Source organism: Haliotis asinina, chromosome 15 (assembly GCF_037392515.1).
Source record: "Haliotis asinina isolate JCU_RB_2024 chromosome 15, JCU_Hal_asi_v2, whole genome shotgun sequence".
In the NCBI taxonomy this organism is placed as follows: domain Eukaryota; kingdom Metazoa; phylum Mollusca; class Gastropoda; order Lepetellida; family Haliotidae; genus Haliotis; species Haliotis asinina.
In genome coordinates, this window is record NC_090294.1 from 20,369,835 (window position 1) to 20,395,550 (window position 25,716).

The 25,716-nt window shown below is 36.5% G+C and overlaps 2 protein-coding genes across 2 annotated transcripts in view; one reads left to right on the top strand and one right to left on the bottom strand.

Annotated features, from left to right (window-relative positions):
• Positions 1 to 5,519: 5,519 nt before the first annotated feature.
• Positions 5,520 to 14,644, bottom strand: LOC137265544 (PACRG-like protein). Its single transcript, XM_067800963.1, has 7 exons — positions 14,145 to 14,644; positions 11,672 to 11,739; positions 10,760 to 10,850; positions 9,567 to 9,701; positions 8,850 to 8,957; positions 7,871 to 7,951; positions 5,520 to 7,292 (listed from the first exon to the last, which is right to left on the bottom strand). Exons 1-7 carry the CDS (start codon positions 14,340 to 14,342, stop codon positions 7,236 to 7,238), a joined length of 738 nt encoding a protein of 245 aa, XP_067657064.1. The 5' UTR covers positions 14,343 to 14,644; the 3' UTR covers positions 5,520 to 7,235.
• A 181-nt stretch (positions 14,645 to 14,825) lies between these two features.
• The window catches only part of LOC137265215 (cilia- and flagella-associated protein 46-like), a 76,698-nt gene continuing 65,807 nt past the window's right edge, over positions 14,826 to 25,716 (top strand). The window contains exons 1-8 of the mRNA XM_067800561.1: positions 14,826 to 14,988; positions 16,039 to 16,304; positions 16,791 to 16,855; positions 17,915 to 18,079; positions 18,676 to 18,799; positions 19,929 to 20,023; positions 20,598 to 20,786; positions 22,101 to 22,178. Coding sequence (XP_067656662.1) covers positions 14,940 to 14,988; positions 16,039 to 16,304; positions 16,791 to 16,855; positions 17,915 to 18,079; positions 18,676 to 18,799; positions 19,929 to 20,023; positions 20,598 to 20,786; positions 22,101 to 22,178 — 1,031 coding nt within the window. The 5' untranslated portion in view covers positions 14,826 to 14,939. The remainder of the gene's footprint in view (positions 14,989 to 16,038; positions 16,305 to 16,790; positions 16,856 to 17,914; positions 18,080 to 18,675; positions 18,800 to 19,928; positions 20,024 to 20,597; positions 20,787 to 22,100; positions 22,179 to 25,716) is intronic.

Consider the following 25,716-nt stretch of genomic DNA (forward strand, 5'->3'; position numbering starts at 1 on the left):
TGCGGCTAGGAAATGCAATGCAATGTTGGCATTGGTAAATTCTTGCAAGAGAATCGGCAATATAGCTATTACAACTGTACGATGTCAAACCATCGATATTCGAAAAGTATGTTTGTCACGGGTTTCTGGCGTACACGAAGGGCGTCTGTAGACACCTTTAAGTCCTGCATTTCACGTTTTGCTTCCTCCGTTTCCTTCAGAGGACATTTGCTATGGTATTTGACAATCTATTGGAGTTTTCGTAACGAGAGAATTGTAACGATATCGAGGATGACTATTTTCAGTGAAAATTTAACCGACTCAGCTGACTGCCTTTTCCTTGTTTCTCAACAGGAAAACTCTCAGACCTGTTATCCGAACAAATCATTTTTTCAGCGATTGTCACATCCTTCTTGCTTTCAACCGCTATTGCATTTCTGTACGAGAAAAGCTGACTATTCGGGTAATGTGATACTGACATTTAACCATGAGTTTCGCAGATTCTGGACTACACCATTGTCGATTTATCTGTTTATTGGTCTTTTCATTGTTGCTAATGGTTTACGTTTAAGTCTTGAAACGGACTGATGAAATTAGTATGGAGCAAAACTATTCACGGAGTCCATGGTAGACGATTGTCCTATTGACTTTCGTGACAGTTTCGAGATGTGTTTCATACAAGGAACAATACCTAACGGGCCATGCCATTTCAGCTCTATGAAATTACCAGTTTTTGAAAGCTCTTTTGCACAGGACTGTTACTGACAGCAAAACTATCTGTCACACATCTTTGTCATCTGCATGTTTCAATGAACGTCACAACCAAACAGTTCACTGTAACAATGTACAATTGAGGGAAATCCTTCCAAACGTATACACTGAGATAGGCGCATCATAGTTATGCATGAATGGAGAAATCAAGTCGTGGCCTGACACACGACGGAGGAATACTGAGTAAGCTGCCCCTAGACGTATACATGTACGCAACATTGCATGAGGAAGAGAAGTATTTCTGTTTTGCAAGTAACCCTGGACAACTTCAGGGCAGATACAGAAATCCGACATCAACAATACGAAGAAGTTTGACGGAAGGGTGACAAAAATAGGCTGCCCTTGTTTGCCAAATATCAAGACATGCCTCCCGTATCACTGTGTGGTGTTCAGTGCCTAAGGGTTGGCAAGCGATCTGAGTTTCCACACATTGGCAAGCCACACAGATGATGCCATATCCAAAATCTCCTCAAACCAGTCCTCTTGGCATGCTGAGATAATGAGCCTTCATTTGCACTCTTTCCGCCAGTCAGTGAAGACTACTCAGTTCAAGGTTAAGGAATTACATTTTACACCACACTCAAGCAGTTCATGTCATGTCTTCCAATATAGATCTCCTGAACAAAGACATTCTATTTTTTTTTTTTTAAAAAAACAACCCAAAAAACAATGATATTAGTGGATTTTCTATTTCATAAAAACAATCTGCATAAATTTACTGACAATATAACAATTTTCCTACTAGCACATTGATACATATACACATAACAATAACACTAGATATTTCCCAGTAAACTCAACAGGATAAGTTAAGGACCAACCCAACAGTCAAAATGTAAGCATTATATGGATCAAATTATGAACTATTAAATACTTTAATATTGAAAACTGGGGTGGTCCTCAACTTTCTTTGTTGAGTATACTTTTTAACTCCAGCCTAGGTGAAACTAACAGTCCAACTTCAATTGGAAGAGCTTTTACCATCACTTGTGCTTGTAGTTAAATTAATTGTATTCTGTGAACATCCTTACAATGAATGAGGACCTGCATTTGTCACTTTTTATGTGATCTTTGGCAATGCTTGATTGGATCATGTGAATCTGATACCTCTTTGCACCAGAAACACAAGGGTCGCTCAGACTGCACTGCTCACTTGATGTCATTTACAGACATCCTAGCATTCAAAAACATGGCACCACATTAAAAAGCTGAAAAAAGGACACAACCTGCTGAACATTCTAGATGACATCAAGCATACATGCAAAAATCCACTCAGTTCCACATCAGACATATCTAATATCAAATGTGGGAATAATCAAAGGCAACAGTAACGTCAATCATGTTCATACATATCATAAAGGCAGGCATAGGATTCAAAATTCCTTCTTTGAAGATGTAAATGTACAAATGTACAGATCATTTGAAGCGAGACAAACACACAAAAAAAGTCATAAGCATAAAACTTCAGATCCTAATCGTGCCTAGCGATAATTTTATTCAGAACACACATCAATGTATTGTAAAATAACGTCATTTTCAACATCTTTTAATTTCCTTGTAGCTTGACAAGATGGCAGCTTTAAGTAGGATCACAACATCTCTGAGTGGCATTTAGAGGATGAGCACTTTCTATGGACAGACAACTTCTTTCTTGCAGTGGATGTGATGTTTTAGTGTAGATTCTAACACCGTTATCAAGCAAATGATGAAATGCTAAAATGATAAAGTGGCATCTAAAAGCTAGTTTGGGTTCTATGGATATATAACTTCAAATGATTGGTAATGTTAGTAGCTACACAGAAACGTTGATTATATAAATAATAAAGAAGTTGTATATCCATAGAACTCTCCTAGTTGTTCAAGTTAACTTTAGTTTCAACAGGAAATATCTGGGCATGTAAGCTTGATGTGGGAGTAATGCACATCTGGTAAAGAACCAGGGCGAAACCCTTGAGCATCAGTACAAATGATAAATATGATAAATACTGAAATTCATTACGAGGCTGTCAGTCAAATCAGTGATCACAGTCCTCAGGTATGCTTTATGGATGCATCTTTGAACAGCTGTTGTAGCTTGATGCCAGTGCTGTAGGCAATTTGTTCCCAATCTGTTGAGCTATTATTGACACAAACTTCATCATCATAAATCTATTACTCACTTATCAACAAATATACAACACTTACATTTGCCTTTGAAACACCACATATCATGATTGTGTCAAATTAATACTGACATTCTTGTCCCCTCTATTGGAACATCTGAACACGACATGATGAACATGTTTTTGTATGTATTATTAATTGAAAATCCACTTCCAAGCAATGAGTGAGTGCGTTAAGCAATATCATGGCAGCGGACACCAGAAATGGGTTTCACACATTGTACCCATGCTGGAAATTAAACCTGGATGTTTGTCATAAGAAGCTTTAACCCCTTGATGCCACAGGAACATATATTTCCTTTCTCTTTCAAGTCCAATAAAATTCTAAATATATCACGCACACATATATACTTAACATTTTTAATTCTATGGGCAATTTCCTGTTCCGTGATACCATCCACTATTGTCTCAGACCAAGCTAAAGGGCTTAAAATTACCTTTCAAAACAGGCTTCATCGTAAATGTTGCCAGTTTTCACACTATACAAAATATTTGCTGTATGTTTTAAAATGTGAAAATCGGCTAAATACTGGGAGTACTGAATTTCAAAAATAGCATATTAATAATATCACGTATATCAAGTTTTCATGTAACCAGTAATAATTCTGAAACGTCCCTGATGAACCCAGAATCAGTTGGGATGTTTTTAAAAATACATTTACACGAATCCCGAAGTGCACTTTCCGCCATATTGGATACGGTTTACAGAATTATGTTTTGTGAAGGCTGGTATAGAGAAGCCTATTACATCACGTTTATTTTATAGTCAGCTGCAACAAATGCATCACTGAATTCCCCATATATCTTAGAATCAAATTACAAATGGTGTTTGTCACCAATACCAACTGTCTAGATGAAACGAAAGATACTGGGTATCAGAACAAATGCTGTGCTTTAAAAGACTGCGCTTGTTTGAAATGTGAAAAAAGAAAAATTCCGATTTTTCACCGCGAAGCATTTTCAGAAATTTCCAATATCCAGCTGTCTCATCATTGCAACAATTTGCTTACATCGGCTGAATACATTTAGAATATTCAGGGGAAGAGTAAGGTAAATTCTTCGAGGTGAAGGTTGGTTGAACAAGAGTAAACACAATGGCCCTATCATTCCGAATGCTCTTTCAGTATTACGATGCATATTTTGTGTATCGTTCAGATATTTTTAGTAAACTAATTTCAATATCTACATATAGCCTTGTTCAACATCATATGTGGATATAGGGTATGCGTTTTTATTCTTTGAAAGCTTTTGATTGTTTGAATAATATTTACATGGGAAATTGACTCATTAAGTGTACTATACCACATTTCAAGCCTCTACTTAAGTATCAAAAGATCACGTGTAGCCGTTGCTGCCTTTTGTGCTTTAGTTCCTGTTATGTATAAAATTCAATACGCTGGGACTAATATTGCAGTTTCATATGAACAGGTTAATAAACACCAATATTATTCAACCTTATAAGCAAAACTAATAATATTACTAAAATGATTTATACAGTTTATGAAATGTATAGCCACACATATTTAAAGAAATTGTCTTGTTCATGGAATTTGTTTGTGCAGTTTTTTAAAGACAAAACAATTATAAGAATGTTTTACATTACATTATCATTGTTTGTGATAATACAATTAATTCAAAGTCTATAACATATTGTGATTACATAATCACAAGAAGAAAAGTTTATATCCTAAATGATTATTCAATGAATATTCAGGTTTTTATATATCTAATTGTTGATATATTCAAGACACTATTTCAATGACAAAACCATTCATTTTATGTTTTGTCTAAAGAGTGTTGAATTCTGACGTAGAAGCGGAGACCTTTTACATGATCAGTGGAAATTAGGTGAGATATACCGGTGTACTAATCAGCAAACCAGTGTCGTCTTTTTCAGACGTCATAAAATGCACTAGACATGCCATGACGTCAACTAAAATGTTGTATTATTTTTGGTAATTTCAATACGTTTGAAGATACGGCTATTACTCCATAAAAAATGATGCAAAATTAGTCTAAAAATAAAAATAAATATAAATACAGATAAAAATGTTTTGGACAACATTTAGCATTGTCTATTTCTCCGACCCTGAGGTAGTCACAGCTATATTTATACCAACGGATAGGAAATAAAATATTCTACATTTGTTTAATTTTATAGCCGTATGCAGATTCAGGACCACGTGAGCACAATCCTCACACAACTTGCACTTTTCAAACCTTATGAAAATGTGCGCTTGAAAAGAAACCATTGGCATTCAGGGGGTTAAAGGCTACCCCACTGCCCCTACAGACAATGAAAGCAGGTATTACTGGTGTTTGACTGTTGGTTGTGTCACAAACACAACGATGGTGTATCTTCGTTCAGTCCTCGTCATTACCAGTACAATGCTTGACATGATACACAAAGAATATCAAATTGTTTGCTTAACCAAAGCTGTAAACAAGCACCTAATTTGGACAGCAAGTCATATCAATAAATGTAAAACCAAACAAACTTCAACATTTGGCTTCTCATGATATGTCAAACTCAAACACCAAAAGTTGCAAATACGCTTATGAAGAGACGATGAAACACTGATGAACAAATTACACCATTGGCTATGAAACATTCAAATATTAGAGGTTTATTAAGTCTCTGTGGCTGACATTGTGAAAATTTTAAAATTACAAAATTTGATCCAATAATGCAAAACTGAACAGGTCACTTTTCTGTCCCCATTACATGTGAAATAATACACACCTACCAGTTAATCACATTGGATATTACTATACAAAGAGTGAGTGAGTGAGCGAGTGAGTGAGTGAAGTTCCACGCAGCAATATTCCAGCTATATGGCGGTGGTCTGTAAATAATCAAATTTGGACCAGACATTCCAGTGATCAACAGTATGGCATCGATCTACATAACTGGGAATCGAAGAACTGATACCTTTCATAATTCTGTGAGCATAACGTATGGTCTGGTTTCAACAACTTTATGTTTGTGGTCGGCAGTATTGTCACTCATGCTATAACGATGTGTGTCATACAGACATTAAAGTACTTGTTTATTTATGTTTTGTTTCACACTGCACTCAGCAATATTCCAGCCATACAGAGGTGGTCTGTAAACAATCAAATCTGAAAAAGACAATCCAGTGATCAATATCATGGACACCATTTTACACCATTGGGGTACAATGACATAAGTCACCCAAGTCAGCAAGCCTCACCAGTCGATCCCAATATTCACCTCTTACGACAAGCACCTCTTCACTTTTATGAGAACTGCTCCAAACTTGGGACCAAACAGCAGGTGTTAGTCACTTAATACATGTACATATCACTGTTCATGACCAGACCAATCTTTCTGAAGTCAGAAACAGAACAGAGCCCTTTGTTTGAAGTAAGAAATGACCCAAAACTATGATAAGGTGACAACAATTTCCGACTTGACACATTGTATTGCATGGCTCATTGTGTTCATGTGCTCAAATACTTGAACACAAAACACATTCTAATGGATACCAACTTCTGTATTCGTTATACATTTAAGAGCTAATTCTTGCTACTTCATCAAGTTGTTATCTATATAATCGAATCATGTATTCATGTTTGTCCAACTTCAAAATGCTTTTCAAGAGCTTTGTTCAAATACTGAAATATTATTACTTCTCTTTTAAGGTATTATGTAGTGTCACAGCACACTAAACATATGTAGTCTGAAGCAGGGCGGTGGGGAAGAGAAAAGAAAGAGCGCAAATTGCTCTCAACTTTTACACTGTTTGTAAATATTGTTGATCAGTATGATCTCCCAACTTCATAAATGTGAGCACTACTGTTTTTGAAAATAACCCGGACATTCTTGAATTTGCACAAGGACAATATAATATTATTCTTTTAGACAACCCTCAGAAAAAATGAGAATAAAAAAGGAGCCCAGACTTTCTTCATTTTCTGAAATCTAGACTTGACCAAAATACTTTACTTGAAAAAGGCAAATAATCTGGATGACAACTTCTTCTTTATTGTATTGGACAAAGTTTCTGGGCTATTCCTTGCCCTTTTGTCAGGTATAGGGCTTTCTTGGATATATTTGTTTCAGGGTATGTACGACAGGCTAGTATTTTTATGAAACCATGTCTCAAGATAGTTAAGAGAATGGTATGAACACAACAACCACAACAATGATAACAGCAATAAAATGTCATGATCATAAGTGAGACCCACGTAAGCAACACATGTGCCATATTATGAAAGAGCAACAAACCACAACTGTCAAGTCAATTTCATACAAATATATATCTTTGTAACATTATGTACAAATCAACAATCAATCTTTTATCCATAAACAGATGAATATGTTGGTACTTTGGACTTGATTATTGGTAGAACCTCCTGAAAAATAAATAAATAAAGTTTATACAAAGCACAGTCAAAATTGTAAATGCATGGTTTGCGCATGATTTAAATCATTATTCAAAATGGAATAAAGAATTAAGAGCCTTAAAATGTTTCCCTTGATGAAGCTATATGGAAAATGAAATCAACACATTAATGGTTAAATTAAGGGCACAAACAAATCAAGTATGTGTACTATGAGATAAATATGATACATATCATGAATATTGCATAATGAATAATGAATGTTTGGTAATGATTACCATCACGTCAACAGTAGATGTATTCAAGCATCTGTAGTGAAGCAATACCCAAATAATTTTGATCTATCTTAACCACATAGACAATGAGTGGGTGGGTGAGTGGGTGAGAGAGTGGGTGGGTGAGTGAGTGGGTGAATGAGTGGGCGGGTGGGTGGCCGGGCTTTACACATAGCACCCATGTGGTGACTCAAACCCAGGCCTTGGCATGAGAGTGAATGTTTGGACCACAATGGTAGCCCACTACCCCCAATAAGGGAGTAATCATGAAAGCAACTGCTAACATGAAGGTTCTCATGAATAAGTGAGTCTCACCCTCCCTCCATTCTGCTCTAGCTGCTGCAGGATATCTGTACACTTTTCTTTGTACTTTTTATCCATCATCTTTTTGGATACCTAGACACAACAGAAGTTTATGTTATTCAGATATCAAAAAGCAAAAAAGTTCTGCACAGCTCACCTCATTGGTATGTCTTTATCTAATGTTTCACCAGTGCAATCAACTTGTAATTGGTTGATTGTTAATAGAGGACACTTCTGTCATTTGGACAAAAGGTAAACATGTTTGATGAAAGATTCATACATGTGGAAGATTGTAGATTCAAGACCTTCATGCCGAAATGTAATGAACATGACAAGATATATTAAGGTCAACATTTCATTATTGAGTTCAAATTTAACCTAAAATACATCAAGAGGTATAGGACCCTTGATGAAAGTTCTTATAACATTAGAGCTCCAGATAATGTTTCATGGTGTTGGGTATTTACTCCCATGTATGTTTATGTATGACTTTTGCACTTTTATAGGAGTAAGTAGCATTTTGTATACTCAAAATACTTTAAAGAAAAATTGAGTACTTTTACATGAATTTTCTTACCCTTATTGGGTAATTAACACTCCAAAATATATAAATACAAATGTCTCTCAATAAATTCTCTCATTTTTAAATACACAACAGGGAAGTCATGTGACTACTACAGTAAACTCCACACAGTGGCTACGGCTATAACAGTATACGAATATATACAGGCATTGCTTAACGTTTGCTAATGCTGTTGTAGAGTTTGGGTGAGACGACAAATATTCCAGCAGCATCATGGTGAGGCACACCAGAAATAGGCATCACACACTGTACCAATGTGGAGAATCAAACCCAGGTCTTCCGCATGACCAGCGATTGCTTAATCACTAGGCTTCCTCACTGTACCTCACTGACATGAGTTTCACCCATAACTAGTGGTATTATTTCCACACAGGGCTCATGCATAAGAGACATACAAGATCCACTCACTGGCATCAACAAGTTCTTAAGATGTGGATTCAGTGCTGGTCCTACAGAGTTACTCAGCTGCTGAAGGGCGTCAAGTGACCTCTCAAACACGCCTGCATCACTGTGGGCCTGAAACAAACATCATTGTACACAACTGGCCTAATTGGTCTCCAGATACAGTCTGTGCACTATCCATACAAATTTAAGAATATTATGACTATGGAGACAGAATATATAACATTGGCAAGAAGCTTTTGTGATGTCGATGCTTTATTCTATTATGATTAGAGGTAGAACGATATGTTCTTAGCATTATATATGGTATGTATTGCAGTACAAGGCCCTCTGTTTGGTCTGTTTTGGTTCAGTATATGAGATATGATGGTAATAATGCAGGAAATTGACAGCAAGAGCCAAACTTTATACTGTTTATTAAGATGGAAAAAAATAACCACAATCTTTATTGTTCTGAATGGACAAACTATCATTTTATGACTTGATAGAAATGACAGTACAAAAACTGAAAACACTGAATTTTTGGACTGCATTACAGTATACCAAACCACAGACAAACTACTGCAGTTCTACCAATACCAAGGTATACCATTTCACCCCTAATTAGGATCTGATCTTTTAGTATAGATCCTTAAACCATTGTGTATGAAACATTTTAGCATTGGTACCAGATGAAAATAGAAATCAAATTGTATAAATCATCATATTTTTAATACTGTTTACCAGAGCTGCTCTTAGAGATGGCGCCAACTTTGGTAAGAGCGGAGTTGCTTTATCACCCGAGTCTTGAACTTCTAACAACTCCTTAAATCCAGCACACGAGACAAATGTGTATGGATGAACAGTTTCTCTTAAACCCTGAAAGAAAATACACAAGAGCGTTTTCAACAAGTTTATTGGGCTCAGTTACAGTTTCATCAGAATTTTTCAAAAACATAGCTTTTCAGTTCCAGCAATAAGCATATGAGACACAGATCTCTTAACAGAGGCACGATGCTGTTTAAGTACAATGTTCTGGGCGATATAGAACCTACAACCAGCAAGCAGTGGATATATGCAATACTAAGGGATGTAAACTCTCTAAAGTAAGTGATAAAAAACATTTAGAACACTATGTGAGTGAGTGAGTTTAGTTTTACGCCGCACTCAGCAACATTCCACCTATATGGTGGCGGTCTGTAAATAATCGAGTCTGGACCACACAATCCAGTGATCAACAACATGAGCATCGATCTGTGCAACTGGGAATCAATTACATGTGTCAACCAAGTCAGCAAGTCTGACCACCCGATCCCGTTAGTTGCCTCTTACAACAAGCATAGGCGCCTTTTATGGCAAGCATGGGTTGCTGAAGGCCTAATCTACCCTATATCTGACTTATATACATGAAACAGGGACTGAGTAAGATAACAAGAGGGAATATATATATGTAGCTAACTGTGACTACCTCAGAAAAATAGAAACCATGCAAATAAATCAATAATTACTCCAAGAAAAAAAGAACTAATTTTTTCATTCCAACAATGTATAATATAATTCATGTTCATCAATGCTTAAATGATGAAAACACAAGATAGATATTGTGATGAACTCACTTGAAACCAGTTAAGGATGACTGAACTGATATGCAGCACTACGAATGAGATGCATATGAAATGTCCGTACCATTCTACAGGCAGTCCAATGTTTCAGACAACAGTAATCAACTGTTTGGGTTTGGGCTTTTTTGTAGCATCCAAACCAAATGTGCTAACATGAGTTAAACAGATCCTAACCATTTTTCCCAGCAGTGTTTCAAACCACTGGCAATTTCCTCTGATAGCATATGTAACACAGACCTTCCCTACCACTGAAGTACTGGTAGTAGTACTACCACTCTACCAAGCATACCACTGTTTCAGATCACTTATAATCACCTCTGCTAATGTGACTAGAACAGGATCAAACTGAACATTATCAGGTGGACTGTCCCAGGCTATCTTGTGCTTTACACTGCCATGGACCAGTCTGGAAGAAGAAGAGAGTACTTGACCATAGTGATCAACTTAATGTAAAGCAAAACAAGGTATGTGTCATGGAGCATAAGGCTGCATAAATAAAATTAAATGTTTCTTGGGCATATTTGTTTCAAAAGTGATGGGGGCAGTAGGACTTTTTTTAAAGTTTTGATAGAACAGACACTCATTCTTATAGTGGACAAATGGATGATTGGGATGCTGCAAAGTCAAAATTATTTTTTTTTAAGAATGGCAAAGAAAAAAAAACTGTGGAGCGCACAAATAAAAAGGACAAGCCGATGCCGAGAAACATTTCACATTGTTTCATTTACCCTAAGTATCCCTAGCCCAAACTTCATTTGATATGGGTAAAGTTTGAAAATGAAACAAAAGCAACATACATGTGTGAGTGAGTAAGTATGCTTTTATGTCACTTTTACTTTTAGCAATATTCCGGCAAAACCACAAAGGGGAGACACTAAAAAGGCATCACATATTGTACTAATGTGGGTAATCAAACTCGAATCTTTGGCATGACCACTAGGCTACCCCACCACCCTGCAAGAAAGATGAACCGAGCATCATACTGTCAGATTCATCATACAGTGTTTCCACACATTGTTTATCTGATGTGGAACTAGTTCCTGTCAACATGAACTTTCGAAGAAGAATACTGGTTGTAGAATCAAACTTGATACTTAATGATATTTTCGGACATAACACAAGTGAATCTAATTTCTGAAAATAAAAACTGACTTGACAAACTCTTCAAAACAACATATTTGAGATGTAGAAAATAGCAATCAGATGACACAATAGTGATTGTCTCACCTGCATGGGAGGCCTCCACTGGAATACACTGATGCAAAGGCCGACATATTCTTCTTTGAATTTGCAAACTGTAAGAACAGTTATCACCATGATCACAACATGATTTACATCATCTATCATCATCATTTATCATCTGTCATCATCATCTATCATCATCTATCATCATCATCTATCATCATCAGCTATCATCTATCATCATCTATCATCATCATCATCATCTATCATCATCTATCATCATCATCTATCATCTATTATCATCTATCATCATCTATCATCATCTATCATCTATCATCATCATCATTAGTCTAAACATCATAGAAATTATACTGGACCAGCTTTAGAATACAGCACCACAACTTCTCATGAGGACATTATGGTTAGGTTAACCCAACCAAACCGTAACGTAGCCCTAATCATCTACAATTACGTAAAAGAGAACTGTGACATGTTTTTTTTCAGTTTGTATGTGGTGCAGTATTCTAAAGGTAGACTCTGGGGTTAAAAATTATTTTGAACAGCCACTTACCACAGGGCAAGTGACTTCAATAAAGTCACTTGTCCTGACTAATTTTCCACTTGAGCTGATTCTATGACACAATGCATGATGTTAATGTTTACTGGACTATTCAAAGAATGAAAATTTCACTCTCTACTAGCTCTACTTTATATTGCGAACTTTAATAGCTTCATTATGAGCAGGTATGAAATGAAATCCAAGATTATTTGTAGTTTGAAACCATAAGTGGAAAGTATATAGTAGTCCATGGACAAGTAACATACCATTATTTGATTGCCTGAAATGAAAACTGACTTGTCCCGGACGTCGGAGGATGGGATTTTTGAATCCCTGTAGGCCATTATATTTAGGTACGCATAGGGATTGGGAAAGAGAACTTTGACAATGGGTCATTTTCAAGATTATTATTAGTAGCCATTGCCCTTGTATCAATAGTAAACTTTCAAATTTTAATGGGCCATTTTCCATTCTAATGTGCAAAATGGCCCATGGCCCCTGCCTGTCAAATCCTTGCATGACCATAACTTCCTACTGCAGATACCATGCAGCATGCTGAAAGGGCGTATCCTCTTAATCTTAGCAATTGAATCAGGGACCATATACCGATTGAATGTACCCATGAACAAGCACAGCTATATCTATTTATGGGAGTAATTGGGACTTAAACGTTCCTGTGACTGTCAAACTTAGGTTAAGGATTACCATGATTAATCTTCAGCAACCTAGCTGTGCCTGTCATGAGATGCAGGCGGCTAACAGTAATGGTCTTTTTGCACCTCTCATATGAGGTAACTGGAACGACTGGGTGATCAGGCTCACTGATTATATACCAGCTGATTGTATCCAAACTGCATGTACGATTACTTAAATCGACTGTTTCCTTTGACATGAACAATTACTTCTGACCAATAAAGAGTCCACATCAGAGAAAAGTGAACTGTTACAAGACATTATGTTTCAGTGCCTTCATTGAAAATACTATGAAAGGAGTTTTAGCGAGCGAGTTTAGTTTTATGCTGCACTCAGCAATATTCCAGCTATATGGCAGACTAGGAAAGGAAGCAACCCAATCACACAATGTGCAAAACAACCTCGTTCCATCACCCCTCAAAAAAAAAGAATCAAATCTGTCACTGTCCACACAGAATAAGCAGTAAAAACATTTTAATATGGTAGAGTATGGGGAACTGTCATTGTGTTTGTGGGAAAATGATCTCAATATTTCATGGGGATTTGCCTGAATGGGCTGTTTTCTAAACTATATGAAATTTAATAATGGTGTCTCATATGTGAAATGGTGTGGGAGAAATATATAGGGCCATCTCCTATTCTCGCGGGTTTCCTATTCTCGTGTTAAACACTTTTTCTACAGAGATCGCCGATGCGTGATACTTAGCTGTTGTTTACATCATTAACAAGTAATTAGGAAGTGGCCCATGTCTATGATTGATTATTATCAATATGTTGCGATGTAATGAATATTCATGAGTTTTAACCATCTTGGAAAAATCATAACTTTTCCCCGCCCTTTCCTACAAGATTCCCCTTCCTTAACCTAATAACATCACTTTCTCATAATAGGGGAATGGGACATGCCTTGAAAAGTCAGCGACAGACGACCATGTTTTTCATCGAGTGCAAGTGCAATAATACACCTGATGGATCAAGCAGTTCACAGATGCAGATGTTAGAGGGGGAATCTCCTCATTTAAAAACAACAAGCATACATACGAAAAGAACTGTTTGTGTTATGTTTTTCAGCCGATATCCGCAAGTACCGAGAGAATAGGGAACGCCAGTATATTTTTCTTGAGGATAGATCTAGATCATGGGTGTATAAGTGAAAACCCAATAAAACATTATATTTAATATAACACAAGTGAACGTAAAATGTAAAAAAAATCCCTGACAATCCTTCCAGATAACTGCTAGATCATTCATTTTTGTCATACTTACTGGATCAACAGTTTTGGGGTTTAGTCGATCTGATGGCCGAGACGGTTTTAATGGTTTTCTTGCTACATCAACGTTGCTGGCACTGGCTGATTTTTGGACTGGGGCCTTTGCAGCACTTGTTGGAGGAGTGCGTGAGCCCCTGGACCCTGCCGATCCATGTGAACTAGCCCGACCCTTCGCACTACCAGAACTAGCCATTTCAACTCCTGAAAATACTGTATTGTGACTTTGCACAATACCAACGCTAGGAATCTCAGCAACTTAAAGTTGAATGTCTTGCAATATCAGCATGACGGCATATACAGCAGGGTATCTATTATGATCAAGACAACCTAAAATGATAACAAAATATCGCAATGACACCTTGTTTATACAACCGTAAAGGAGCCCACTCTTAAGTTTCAAAACAAACTGTGGAGGCCGCCATTTTGACAGCTGTCACATTGCATCATGGGAAGGCGTACCTGCTTGTTGCCATGACAAGACCTGTCACTTTTGTGCGTAGAAATACATCATGAACATTTTCATACGCATGCAGAATACCTGTGAAATTTGAGGAAACATTTCGTTCCATTTCCTTTCAAATAATCTCCTCTTTACTTTCGTCTTTCGCTTAAGCTTTAGGTATTCTGGATATTGTACTTATCTTTTGGACTATTTAATTTGCGAACGCATTTCCTGTTTGCCTTCGCATCTAACAACATGGCGTTCGAATCGAAGTAGAAAGAACGTTGCAAATGTTTAATGTGATATGATGATTCGGTAATTATTGACAACACTAATCAGACAGTGAAAATGGACACAAGCATAAGAACACTTCTCGTTTCTGCACAGAAACAGGCAGGTAAATGTTTATCTCAGCAAATATTATCTTTGACATTAATCATACGGAACGAGCACCTAGCCTGTAAACTTCTGTTTGGCTAGACATTATCAATTAATATTAGCTATAGACTTCTAATCACACTTTGACATGCAAATAATTTTTTATGCAGTAAAATGAAAAATACCCTTTCTGCAGATGATCTACAAAATAACATAGGCATCCTTTCCAAAGATTGACAAATCTTTTTTTTATTGTATCATGTTTTCTCTGAACAAGTTTTCACTTTGACACGCGATTTTTCTTTTGATAGTTAATGAGATGCAGCAGTTATGAGAGGTGCAACTTGTTTTGTCAACAAAGATTATCACATTACCGTTCAAATGAAAAATGCTCACAATCTAGCAATAAAGAGTGTTTCGTTTGTCAACATGTCATGGATTATAGGATTTTCAAACGCTTGTTGTATTTTTTATCATTAACACAAAGAATTGTAAAACATGTCTCTAGCGTATCAAAGACAACTTTTCCATGGACAAAAGCAATGTTGTAAACTCCCCAAAATTTCAACCAGACAACTGGTCTGGTAACTCTCAAGGAGTTTTCAAAGCTGACAAAAGTCATCATCCAAGTGTTTACAATGGGTGTTTCACAACCAATGGTATTATTGTGTGAGTAAACACTGGCATCCAAAATCATGTGATGTCTGAATACCAATGGTCAAATGGTAATTAATCAAGTTTTAGAAATGTATTAGTTGGAAATAGAGATCATAACTCATAACTAAGACATAACTCACCTGTACGAGAAACCGTATTAAGAAAGTTTCAGTGCAGTCAAAAACCTAAGTGATGTTGAAGAAAGGTGCTCATATTCAACGTCTTAAACGTATGTTTAACAATACCAGCATGTAGGTATCATGTACATGTAGTTACTGTTCTAGTATTTGTTTCTCTGTGATTCATAGTGATAGTCAGCCCTGCATTTTACAGGGTTCCATGAAAGTATTTTCTAGTTTATGTCATGAAAACGTGTGTTTTAGCACATTTATTGTGTTTGTTTTCAAAATAGGAACAGGGAAGAACCCTTCTCTTACACAAGCTTATAACCTGTTGCGGAATGTTGCTGAAACAAGACCAGCTGTGGATGCCCCAGAAGCATTTGGCAGTGACCTGTATGTTCTCTGCGCTGAGATTGCCTTCCAGAATGGTTCACCCGATATGGCAAAAGAATGCCTGAAGATGTTCTTTATGAAGCCTCCACCACCAAACCAGTTCCTCTGTCGAGCATACTTATGTCAGGCTCAACTCCTTGCACCACAGAATGCAAACAATCCAGTGAGTGCTTTAAACAAGAGACAAAGAGGGGAGTCCTGGCCATAGTTCAACAGAAATACCAATTCCTAAACTTGTCAAGAGAGCTGACTAATTAGAATTGATTGATTACTACAATAATTAACCCTTACAGTAGGTTTTATGACAACACTGCTGCAATAATTGTCAATAATTGTAATAATTTCACAATACTATAGTAGTGGTAATGCTTACACTGGCTCCACTATTGCAGTTGAGGTTTTAAATGAATGTTATCTCAATATTTTTGAAAACCTCATGATGTCCCTTCAGGACCGAAATAGTTTATGTGGCTTACTTGCATTATTACTAATTTGTAAATCCACTTAATCTCCACAATCAGTTCATTTGTCAGACAAGCTGTATATGTCTATTAAAGAAACTATATTTTGTCTCTCATATGGAGCTTGTAATGGTTTATGATGTTGATGATACATAAATTTGAAATTAATCTGTGTCTTTATTTTTCAGGAAAAATTAGAGAAAGCTGTCGTGTACCTACTGAAAGCAATTTCCTTTGCCAAGAAGACATCAAGGTAGATAACACCTGCCTGTTCTGCCTTGTGCAATGTGAAACACTATTAGTACACAGTCTGTTATTGGAAGGACATTTATTGCAAGGTTTATTACTTAGTAAATATGATTTGTTTGTCTGCACTATCATAGTCTATTGCTTTGATTGATGGGCCTTACTGGACTCTTAGACATCTTCAATAAGCTCCATGGTATATGTTCAGATGTCAGTGCTTTGAAGTTAAACATACCAATCACATTTCTTCTTCAATCATAACATACTTCCACTACTTTTAGTTCAGCAATTAAACTTGGCAAGACAATTGTTGCAGAGGTACCATGAAAGAGTTCTGGCACATACATCCATGCAAACAAACAAACAAAGAAAAAAACACACATGCGTGCACACATGCACGCCGCACTCACCCACACACAAACACACACACGATTGGGTGGTCGGGCGCTCAGACTTCATTGATGTATGCCATCGTATCTCAGCTGCGTAGTTAGATGCTCATGTTGTTAATCACTTACTTCTCTAGTCCAAACTCAATTATTTACAGACAGTGGTCTCTTTACTAATTGTTCAACGACGCGTTAAACAACAAACAAAAACATGCACGCACGCACGCACGCACGCACGCACTGTGGCTGTGGCCGCTATCTTTGTTGGCACTGGCAAGCTCTGTTGTAATGCTTATCTCAATGGCTATTATGGGAAGGAGGATCTAGCAAAGGGAGGTAATAGAAATATCAGACAAAGCTGTAGGTGCATCCAGGGTAATAGTGAAGATTAAACAGACTACATGTATACCAGTATGTATACCCTAGAGATTGTTGAGGATAATCTGTTTACTAGTTATTAGAAGTTATTAACTGACACCAATTTGATAATGTACAATGATCCATAGTAATGTATTTTATCTTACTATTGACTTTTGAATGTTTCCAAAATTAGATTAAGTTTATAAAAGTGACATCTACGAATGACATTTTTCTGCAGATGCTCATCTTCAGTTCATGCAGACATTCTTTTTTTGTTTACAAAATGTTAAATGCTGGCATCTCGATCATATTTGCAGATACCATTTCCTGGTTTACAATGCCTCGGTATTGTACTGGCAGTTTTGTCGTCCATTCTTAAAGCCCAACTTTCGGCAGTACCTTGCTCGCAGTCTGCACCAGGTTGTCAAAGCTCTGGATGATATTGAAGACAAGGACTATGAATGGAGGGCCCAGCTGATGATGTGAGGACAGTTTTTCACATTGATGTTTGCGGCATCAGCATTTATTTTTGATGACTCAGTGATCTGTCTTTTATGATGTTTGAGCTTGGGGAAAGAGGAAGTTATGATCATGGGAGTATGAAATTTGCTTCTTTTGATTCAAGTTCTGTGACTCAAGTCCATTTTCAGTGCTTTTTTTCACATATTTGATGAGACTTTTCTACTTTAGCATGAAGTTGTTTAAAAAATCACAGAGAAAAATCTGGGTCACCATGATTGGGAGTAGATTGTGGAGTTGGGACATTATACACGTTATATTTTGATTTTAATTTAGCTTTGATTAAGGTTTGCATTACTGATTGGTTGTATTTTCCGCGAGAGTGGTCATGAAAAGGTGTTACATGTATAGTAGTAGGTGGAGTACATGTGGCTATGTGTGATGTTATCCTGAAACCAATTCTCATCCTCCATGTTGTCTCTGAGCAGTTTCTGAAGAGCATTCTTTGCATTCGGCAAGTTGGCAGTTCAGAATCCACATTGATAACAAAATGTATTTATTATGTCACTCGAATCTAAGGTTCTCTGCCAAAGTAATGGGATTTTAATGCTTGGTGCAGTGCCTTGATCGAGTGCCACCTGGATGCAGGAAGGAGAGGGGATGCCTCCCACATAGCTTCAGCAGCAGCCAGTTTCATCAAGCAGAATGTCCCCTCGCTCTACAAGCAGGTTTTTGGACTCATGGTGAGTAGAAGTTTAAGTGTTTAAGCTAGAGAAGAACTGAGTTTAACACAGCAAATCATACAATACTAAATTGTGAAGTCAGTAAGTGAACATGCAGGATCAATGAATGACATACAAATGATACTAGAAGAAATGATACTAGTTTTTGATTACAGTCACCAATGGTGACATTATGTTTCCCATAAAGTCACAGTATTAAATAACAGAACCAGTAGCATGACATATATAGATGGTATCTCAATATATGACCATGGATTTGTGTGTTTTTTAAATCAAGCACGCACTGTGTTTCTGATCAAGACCCTTGTGTCAAAAGTCAGGGAAACCTTCATACAAATACACTATCAGAAGTTTTGAAACAAGAGAACTTAGGGGATGTTGATTGCAATATTCCCCTGCATGTGTTTGTTCATGTTAAAGTCTAGAACACGTGTTAAGCAAAGTGAAGCTGGGAAAAGACTTTCTTAAAGTCATTTAGCAGCTATTTTAAATAGGATAACAGAAAATAAGGACCATTCTTGTTGCCCTAAACCTTTATCCTAGAGACTGAACCATACTCTGGAAGCTAATGATGTTATAGGTACACAAGAACATCCTCAAGTCAGGTTTTAAAATCATTGCAATCTACATAAACAATCTGAATGAAATGAATATATCTGCATGGAGATTTTGCTTTATGGCAGTGCAGACTGTCGGAAGTTTGTCTGTCGTAAACAGACAGAAGCAGCAAGTGACTGAAACATTTGTAAAATACCCAGCATTGAAGTGGCCCACAGTGACTGTCACATAGAGTTACCTCAATTAGTTTTAGCACTACGGATAGTAAGATTATAGGTCAATTTTGCTGTCATTATTATGTGACAGTTCTGGAAGGACATTTAGTTTTACATCCTTACTTGGGGGTCCATCCTCTCAACAATGGTCAAAATTTATCCGAAAATACAACAGAATTCCAGATTTAAGGAGGGAACACATGCTTCTCTCAAGGCATCCAACAGTGACAAATACAAGATGTTTGGAATGGAGGAAATGAGAGAAATAGAAAACTCAGTACCTACAGTGCATAATATTCTTGCCATTATCATTATCCTTCGAGTTGATACAATTATGTCATGTCTATTGCTTTCAGGTTCGTCATCAGCTTGTTGAATCTGCAAAGATTCATAAAGATGTGAAGAATTCTCCTGAGCTTTCTATCTACTACAAGATCTGTAAGATAAAAGTGTGAGTTTAATTTGATTGTGTCTTCCCTTCAAACAAATTCAGTGTCATGGCTTGTCCTTTGCCAGTGTTGATGAACAGGGTTCACAAGTAGACGTAGTACTTTGATGTGAGCCTATGATGATCATTGATCAGAGATTGTTTTCTGCGCATGGATTCAGGTATGTAGTCAGGCTCTGAAACCTGCAGGGTAGTGTGTCTTTTTCTTGTGATCTATGGATCATTTCCCTTGTTTATCAACCATAGGGATCTCCTTGTCCTTGGATGCTCAAGTCTATTTTTTGGACAAAAACTATATGGAATTCAAAACCTTGAAATCTGAATCATACTTCTCCATTGGGTTCTGTCTGAAATTGCAAACATTTGGCATATTGACATGAATATCACATCAATTAGTTTACTGAAGTTTTATCATAAAAATATTCTTTTGTTCTCTGTAGGTGTTATTTAGTATTTAACATGTGGACATATTAACATTTGAAATCTTGAGCTCACATCTTGAGTTACAAAGTCAAGATCATGCATACACTGTATGCCCTAGATCTGAAACACAATGTAATGTTGCCTGCTCTTGTAGCTCTCTGGACCAAGGGGAACAGAAGGAGTATTACAGTGAGATCCAGAGCATCTTGAACCAGCTTGGTGTCCCTCACTCCACCACTACTGGGCGACTGGCAAGGTATGACTCCAAGATAAGTGTGTCTGGTCGCCCAAGGTCACCAAGCACGTCACCCACGGGGAAAGAGGAAGATGTGCCCAAGGATAGGTAAGATACAGAAATATGCATTTTCATTTCTTTTTAATTCACTTTGCATTTTCATAGTTTCCTTATGTTCTGAGGCTATATCTTTTTATCAGTTTTTCTGTTGATTGAAATGAGTATTATGTCAGTTACCATTAGCAGTGTTGGCACAGATGATACAAAGGAAACATTTTTAGTTTTTATATAGTTAGATTTAGTTTTTATTAGTAATCGTCTGTGTTCTGTTAGGACATTTTTTGTTGATATCCTAGAAGTATTTTGTTAAACTTTGGAAAATCACAGAGTTCACAATGTATTTGAATTTATTAACATTTGTCTCAACTGTAATAAGTCAGTACACTTGTAAAGATATTGAAATACACTGAAACCTGCCAAACCTGAAAACGCCAATTCAGACAGGGTGCTAGATAACCCCTATTTTTAATGTGACTGCCACTTACACTCGTCAGTCTCTTTATCTCAATAATGCCTTTGATCTTTTATAAATGTGCAAGAAGTCTAAACAATGTTGATGACAGATAATTTTTCTTTATGCAGCACTAAACGTTATTCAAATAACATGTACAAATCAACAATATGGCAAGAAAAAAGTCAGACATTTTGGCTACTCTCAATCACTACTTCCTGATTATTTAGTGTGGATTAAGAAGAGGATTAATTAGTGTATTGGGATATGGGACCTTGATTGGGCTGGTGGGACCATAAATTTATGACACTTTGGTCAGTGTGATGGATTAAACAGGTGCCTGTTTTGGCAGGTTTCACTGTACAGTGAAAATATTTCTGAATTTTTATGTTTGTTTTTTAAAGATGTTTTTAGAAGTTGTATGTTGTATAAGGTTTGATGTTAATAACAATAGATGTTTATGCTCTAAAGTTACATCTTGTCAATTGCTTTAACCTGTTTCATTAGTGTTATGATTAACACATTTAGCTTATTATGTAGAATTGGTTGTTTCTCAAGCAAGCTGAAGACATAAATATTAATGTTACTTTCATTACATGCTCAAAATAGACCTTTTTTCTATTTTCTTAAACATGAATCAGAAATCAGTAATATTTGTGTACTTTAAATGAGTTTAAGCCAGAATTTTATGCAGATAGTCTGAAGAATTTGTACATTTCAAATCACTAGGAAAGTGAAGCCAAATGGGTTTTTTTAAAAAACAAGTTATAAACTAATGTCCACCATATGGCAAGATGAGGACTAATTAACAAAGACTTTACTCTTGATGCCTGAGAAACAAGCAAGTTTTTTTTGGCTTCAGTTAATTTATTTTCAAGCTATTAGTTTGTGGCTGCTTGCCTGATTTATAGGAAAAGCCCTGGTAAGGGAGGTCGTCGTACCCCCACCCCTACTACCTCCAAGAAAATAGCTGTTGATAGTGCTGAAAAGTGAGTAGTCTCTAGTAGGCTGTCAGCGTAGACACCTTACCTCAGTGCTAATAGCTCTCTGAGTCATCACAAGTGTGTTATCATGCATTGGATTATGATACCTGTAAGTGTGTCATGTCCTAAAGTCTTCATACGAGATTGTATGCTTTGCAAAACATGGAGATGCTCTTCTATTTCATAATGTAAAACAGTGGGGTAGCCTTGCGGTTAAAGTGTTTGCTCATCATGCCGAAGACTCGAGTTTGATTCCCCACATGTATGCAATGTTTGAAGACATTTTCTGGTGCAACCTGTTGTCATATTGCTGGAAAGTGTCATAAAATCTTGCTCACTCACTCACTCAAATTGATGATTAAAGTTAGTTAAACTAGTTATTCACATTTTAGTATGTGGATCAGGTGTACCCTGAACAAACACTTAGTCAGATTTATGTATACACAGTTTATTTTTAAATTATATCTGTTTACAGTTTATTGGTCTGCTTGTTCACCTGTTTTGATATTTCACAATAAATGATATTGTCCAGAGACTGCCCAAGTGTCTAGACCAAGGCAAATTTGGTCCCATGAAGAACGTTGTAAAATGAATTGCATGTTTTTATAACTAATGAATAGCCATTGACAACCTTAGCTCTCATTATATCAAGACATAAGAGTGATTGATTTTTATTCTGCTTTTAGCAATATTTCAGCAATATCACTTCAGGGGCACCAGAAATGTGCTTCACACAATGTACCCAAGTAGGGAATCGCTAAACATATTCAGGCAGGAATGTAGTTGCATGCAACACAGACATGCAGTTTTCCTAGTCTTGAAATGATTTTCTGCAAGTCAGACCTGGGCCCACTTGCACAAAACAATCTTAGAGCTACAATTATTGTAAATCCTTAAGATCGCGATCTTAGGCTTCGGCTACAATCGCCATCCACTTGCACAAAGCGATTGTAGGCTAAGATCATTGTAAGTTACAGTCAAAACTTACAATTGGTCGGAACCAATTGTAAGGAGCTAAGATCATTGTAGTCAGTAGCAAAATGGCGTCCAAGTTGGTGCCAATTTCACGCAAATAATTAGCTCTACGTTTGGGGATTGCTTTCATATTGCTTAAAACTGTATGATTTGTCTTGACACTTCAGCGACACAGAGAATGCAACATCGATTTAACGTCAGAAATATCGTTATTTGCGGTAGTGAACAACATCATTATCGAGTCGATATCATAGAGTACAATTCTCACCCGGTTCAGTGAAAAGTATGAACACCATACCTTTTTGATAAACAAAGAAAGGATATTAGATATAACGAAAGGGGTCTGCATGCGATTAGCAGTGGCCATGACCTTTTCAATAACTCAAGGGCAGCTAATTTTAGTTTTTACGCAAGATGGGAGTGGTTTCCCTTTGTAGATTATGCCGTTGCAGTAAAATCTGCCATGCCCAAATACAATGCATGTTCTGTAGTGACAGAACAGATATCCACATATTTCTTTTCGGTTAATGATTTTGTCTTAGTTTATCATTGAAATAATCTACAGTTGGATAAAGTACAAAATTATGTTTTTTTCTACTTGTAAAAATTGAATCTGACGAGAGACAAGAGTTTTAATCTATGTATTTTAAATATAATACAAGTATTTTTCAAACGGAAAAATACACTAGCTAGGGTATGTGATTTTTTTTTTAACAAAGCGAAAAAATAATTATCAAGAAACACTCCCACAGTCATGTCACACTTTCATATCTTTACAAATCTCATGCTTGTGGGATATATATGGGATTTTACTCCAAATAACATCGATGCCAAACTATGTTCAACTGACAGTCAGTGACAAATCATGGTACATTTAGGTGTTATGTCATAAGGAAATTTTATTTATGTGCTATCTTTTAATTTCATGATTATTAGGTCAATAACTCAAGACCCAATCTGTTAATGTATTTGTTTGTATTTCAGTATTTGCATAAAACATGATATTTCTGTGGTTGCAGTATCACATGTTTAGTTCATAAAAAAATTAGAATGTAGAAAAAATAGAGAATAACCCTTGAGGTACGAGTGATTATACATGTTACCTTCTACGTTATCGCTTCCTTCAACGTTATTATTTACTTCAAAGATTTGTGGGTTGGGGTTGTTTGGGTTTTTCTTTTGTTTGTTTGGTTTTTTTTATATTTGTTGTCATGAAAAATCTGCAAGGTGCGATTAAAGAAGGAATGTCATCTGTGTGCAGTAAACAGTTCCACGTTTTATTTGCGCTGCATGCTATGTGCACTTGAAGACAACTGTAGACAGGAGTCGAGTTTAAGAAATTTCTACGTCCAACGTTGAAGAGTTCGATCTTAATTAAGATCGCAATCTTAAATCCATAATGTCTTAAGATCGTCTTTGTGCAAGTGGATTAGGGCAATTGTATGGTGATTGTAAAGTTGATTGTAGGGGCCTAAGATTGATTGTAACTAAGATTGCTCTGTGCAAGCGGGCCCTGGTTTATGACAATTCTGTCTCCTGACAATTCTGTTTCCTCAGAGTAGACATGAACAACTGTTTTGTAATGCATGTTTATTTGGTACTACACTTTCTCAATAAAGTACAGATTCTTGTATCTTTTTTTGTTTCACTCCCATCTGGGATTCAATCCCACACTCTCAGACACTTTATCACCACACACAATGTAAGCAATCTAATCCACTCAGCCTATGTGACTTCCTCTGATGAAGGATGCATGACGAAGCATGTCAGTACAGTACCAGTTTAGTGTGTACATAGGTCCTGATAACAGGCTTGTATACCATATCAGAATAAAAAATAACTGTTATCTTATTGTTTTGTAACTGATCGTACAAGCAAAGCCTAAACATGGCAAAGTCTTTCACCAATTAAAAGAATGTTTGCTTCAACCCTGATGTAACTTTGTCATTGTGATGTTCCAGCTTATTACCCTCTTTGTTTCTCACCTGCTTGTTGTATAGAAACTATAGAAACTCATTACAACTAAGAACTGTGTGTATTTCAGGTACCTGGTGTGATGTCATCACTCATTGCTTGAACTATTTAGCATTCTTTCCCATGCATAGCTTATATAGTCTTAATGCTTTATTTCCTGATCTCCCCTAAACACTGCTTAGAGCATGCTGAGTAAAATGTGTCCTTACAAGTTACATTGTTGTCTGGATCTGTTCATATTTTGAAATTGCTTACATGTACATGACCAGTTACCACTGTGATTCAGGATAATTATTTATAGTCTTTGGTGTTTGTTACAGTGTGTAAGCTAAGTGCAGTGTTTGGTAGTGTGTTTAATTTTTTATTTCAAATTCATTTAAATATTTACCAACATGTAACCATGGTAACGTATAGGCACACAAACTAATATGCTACAAAGAGCCTTACTGACTGGATCTACAATCAAGATCAACATCTACCTTCAAGTTTGACATTAATTATGATGAACAATGTTGTAGTGCAGTCATATATGATTTAGTATTTTTGTTTATTTCAACAGATAAATGCAAAATTATAAACTTCTTCATGAGATGTA